This window comes from Mandrillus leucophaeus, unplaced genomic scaffold (genome assembly GCF_000951045.1).
Source record: "Mandrillus leucophaeus isolate KB7577 unplaced genomic scaffold, Mleu.le_1.0 Scaffold4, whole genome shotgun sequence".
In the NCBI taxonomy this organism is placed as follows: domain Eukaryota; kingdom Metazoa; phylum Chordata; class Mammalia; order Primates; family Cercopithecidae; genus Mandrillus; species Mandrillus leucophaeus.
The window spans coordinates 12950336-12952825 of record NW_012104253.1 but is presented as its reverse complement, the minus strand read 5'-3'; the positions used below and the strand labels follow the sequence as shown (position 1 = coordinate 12952825).

The following is a 2490-nucleotide window of genomic DNA, read 5'->3' as shown; positions in this document are numbered from 1 at the left end:
AAGGCCTACTAAATTAATGGAGGATAAATGAAATGAGATCAGCAAAATCGTGTTAACTATCAAAGCTGGAATATGGATTCATGGATGTGTATTAACTCTTCCTTAGACTTTTCTGTTTGGGAAGAATTATGTACCAATTTAAAAATGAGTTTCAATAGATTTTTTTCCACTTTATCATGTGTGATAAAAGTCTGACTTTCGGCTTTTTGCAGACGCTGCTGCCAAGGAAAATCCTGTACTACTAGCCATGGTCAACCCCACCGTGTTCTTCGACATTGCCGTCGACGGCGAGCCCTTAGGCCATGTCTCCTTCGAGCTGTTTGCAGACAAGGTTCCAAAGACAGCAGAAAATTTTCGTGCTTTGAGCACTGGAGAGAAAGGATGTGGTTATAAGGGTTCCTGCTTTCACAGAATTATTCCAGGGTTTATGTGTCAGGGTGGTGACTTCACACGCCATAATGGCACTGGTGGCAAGTCCATCTATGGGGAGAAATTTGAAGATGAGAACTTAATCCTAAAGCATACAGGTCCTGGCATCTTGTCTATGGCAAATGCTGGACCCAACACAAATGGTTCCCAGTTTTTCATCTGCACTGCCAAGACTGAGTGGTTGGATGGCAAGCATGTGGTCTTTGGCAAAGTGAAAGAAGGCATGAATATTGTGGAGGCCATGGAGCGCTTTGGGTCCAGGAATGGCAAGACCAGCAAGAAGATCACCATTGCTGACTGTGGACAACTCGAATAAGTTTGACTTGTGTTTTATCTTAACCGCCAGACCATTCCTTCTGTAGCTCAGGAGAGCACCCTCCACCCCATTTGCTCGCAGTATCCTAGAATCTTTGTGCTCTCACTGCAGTTCCCTTTGGGGTCCATGTTTTCCTTGTTCTCTCCCATGCCTAGCTGGACTGCAGAGTTAAGTTTATGATTATGAAATAAAAACTAACAATTAAAAAAAAAAAGTCTGACTTTCTTTTTTCCCCCTCTTCCTTGACCCGTTCTCCTTTCCTTCAGGATACCTGTGAAAACCATCAGTAATACTTACAGGCACAGTGAGTTTTTACCGTTATCCACCTTAATCTACGGATAGGATCTCTAATTACTCCTGGGACTCCTCTAAGGAACATTCTGTTCTAAAATCTCAAATCTAAAGCTGCATTGGAAGTTGGTTTAGGATGAGAAATTATGACAGCAAAAGTATGATAATTTAATTTCAAATTAGACTTTTTTGAGTCTACGATGAGACAATAGTCTTGAAACACAGACTTTGCTGGAAGAAATGTTTTCTAAGGTCATAGCGTAGAGAAATTTTATGATATCAGAACAGCTTTTCTGTGCCCAGGAAAATAAATGTGGGGGAGAAGTCAGGAAGTAGAGAGGATCAGAGGATGAAAGCAGAGTAAGAAACTACCTGGGCTCAACCCAGGAGGTGAGGGTTGAGACTGTAGGATCATGTAAGAGCCCCAGATAAGTTGAAGGAGAAGTGGAGAACACGTGGGCTTCACTTCCCTGCAGCATCCAACTTAGAACCAAAAGAATGGGATTAGTGGTGAGACGAGCCTCGGGAGATGGCTGGGTGACGCCATTGTCCTACTGCCCTGTGCTTTGCACATGACAGGTGCACAAGTTCCTGCACCCCTCTGGGGCAGTGGTGGGCACTGATCAAATAGCAGTTCACTTCAGGGCAAAGAGAATGCAAAGTACAGAGGCCCCAGCCCAGGTCACAACCACAGAGGGTAGCACAGGGTCCAGGATCCGTCAGGAGACCCCCCCCCACCCTAACTGGCCCAAAGCCATGTAAACTTCTCAGTGTATACCGATGGGATGTCAGATTTCAATAACATTCCTGTACCAGGCCAGATACGGTGGCTTACACCTATAGTCCTAGTACTTTGAGAGGCCTAGTCAGAAGGACTGCATGGGCCTAGGAGTTTGAGGCTATGGTAAGCTATGATTGCACCATTGCACTCCAGCCTGGGTGATACAGACCCTGTCCCTAGAAGAAAAAATATATATATATAAGTAATTTTAAACAGTTGGTCTTAATTTAAATTATAGGTTGGCACAGTGGCTCACACCTGTAATCCAAGCACTTTGGAAGGCCAAGATGGGCGGATCACTTGAGCTCAGGAGTTCGAGACCAACCTGGACAACATGGAGAAACCCTGTCTCTACCAAAAATACAAAAATTATCCAGGTGTGTGGCGTGTGCCTGTGGTCCCAGCTACTTGGGAGAATGAGGTGGGAGAATTGCTTGAGCCCAGGAGGCAGAGGCTGCAGTGAGCCGAGATGACACCACTGCACTCCAGCCTGGGCAACAGAGTGAAACCCCCCATCTCAAAAATAAATAAATAAATTATAAAGGCATTTTTCTTTTTTTGGCCCATGAAGTCCTACATATCATTTACATCTCCAATAAAGGTATTAAAATATCTAGCAATGTTTAAAAATCTACTTACGCAAAGAGTATGACTAGAAAGAAAAGTTTTTGTA

At 44.0% G+C, this 2490-nt stretch overlaps 1 protein-coding gene across 2 annotated transcripts; it reads left to right on the top strand.

The window, feature by feature from the left end:
* Nucleotides 1–206: 206 nt before the first annotated feature.
* On the top strand, nt 207–931 carry LOC105547959 (peptidyl-prolyl cis-trans isomerase A-like). Of its 2 annotated transcripts, XM_011991773.1 has the most exons (2): nt 210–477; nt 586–769. In XM_011991773.1, exons 1-2 carry the CDS (start codon nt 248–250, stop codon nt 743–745), a joined length of 390 nt encoding a protein of 129 aa, XP_011847163.1. In that variant the 5' UTR covers nt 210–247; the 3' UTR covers nt 746–769. The 2 variants fall into 2 exon arrangements, with proteins under 2 accessions (XP_011847162.1, XP_011847163.1); XM_011991772.1 differs by having other exon boundaries at nt 207–931.
* The last annotated feature ends 1559 nt before the right edge of the window (nt 932–2490 follow it).

Coding starts and splice junctions, on each gene's coding strand:
- LOC105547959 (XM_011991772.1), top strand. CDS start 248: ATGGTCAACCCCACCGTGTTCTTCGACATTGCCGTCGACGGCGAGCCC.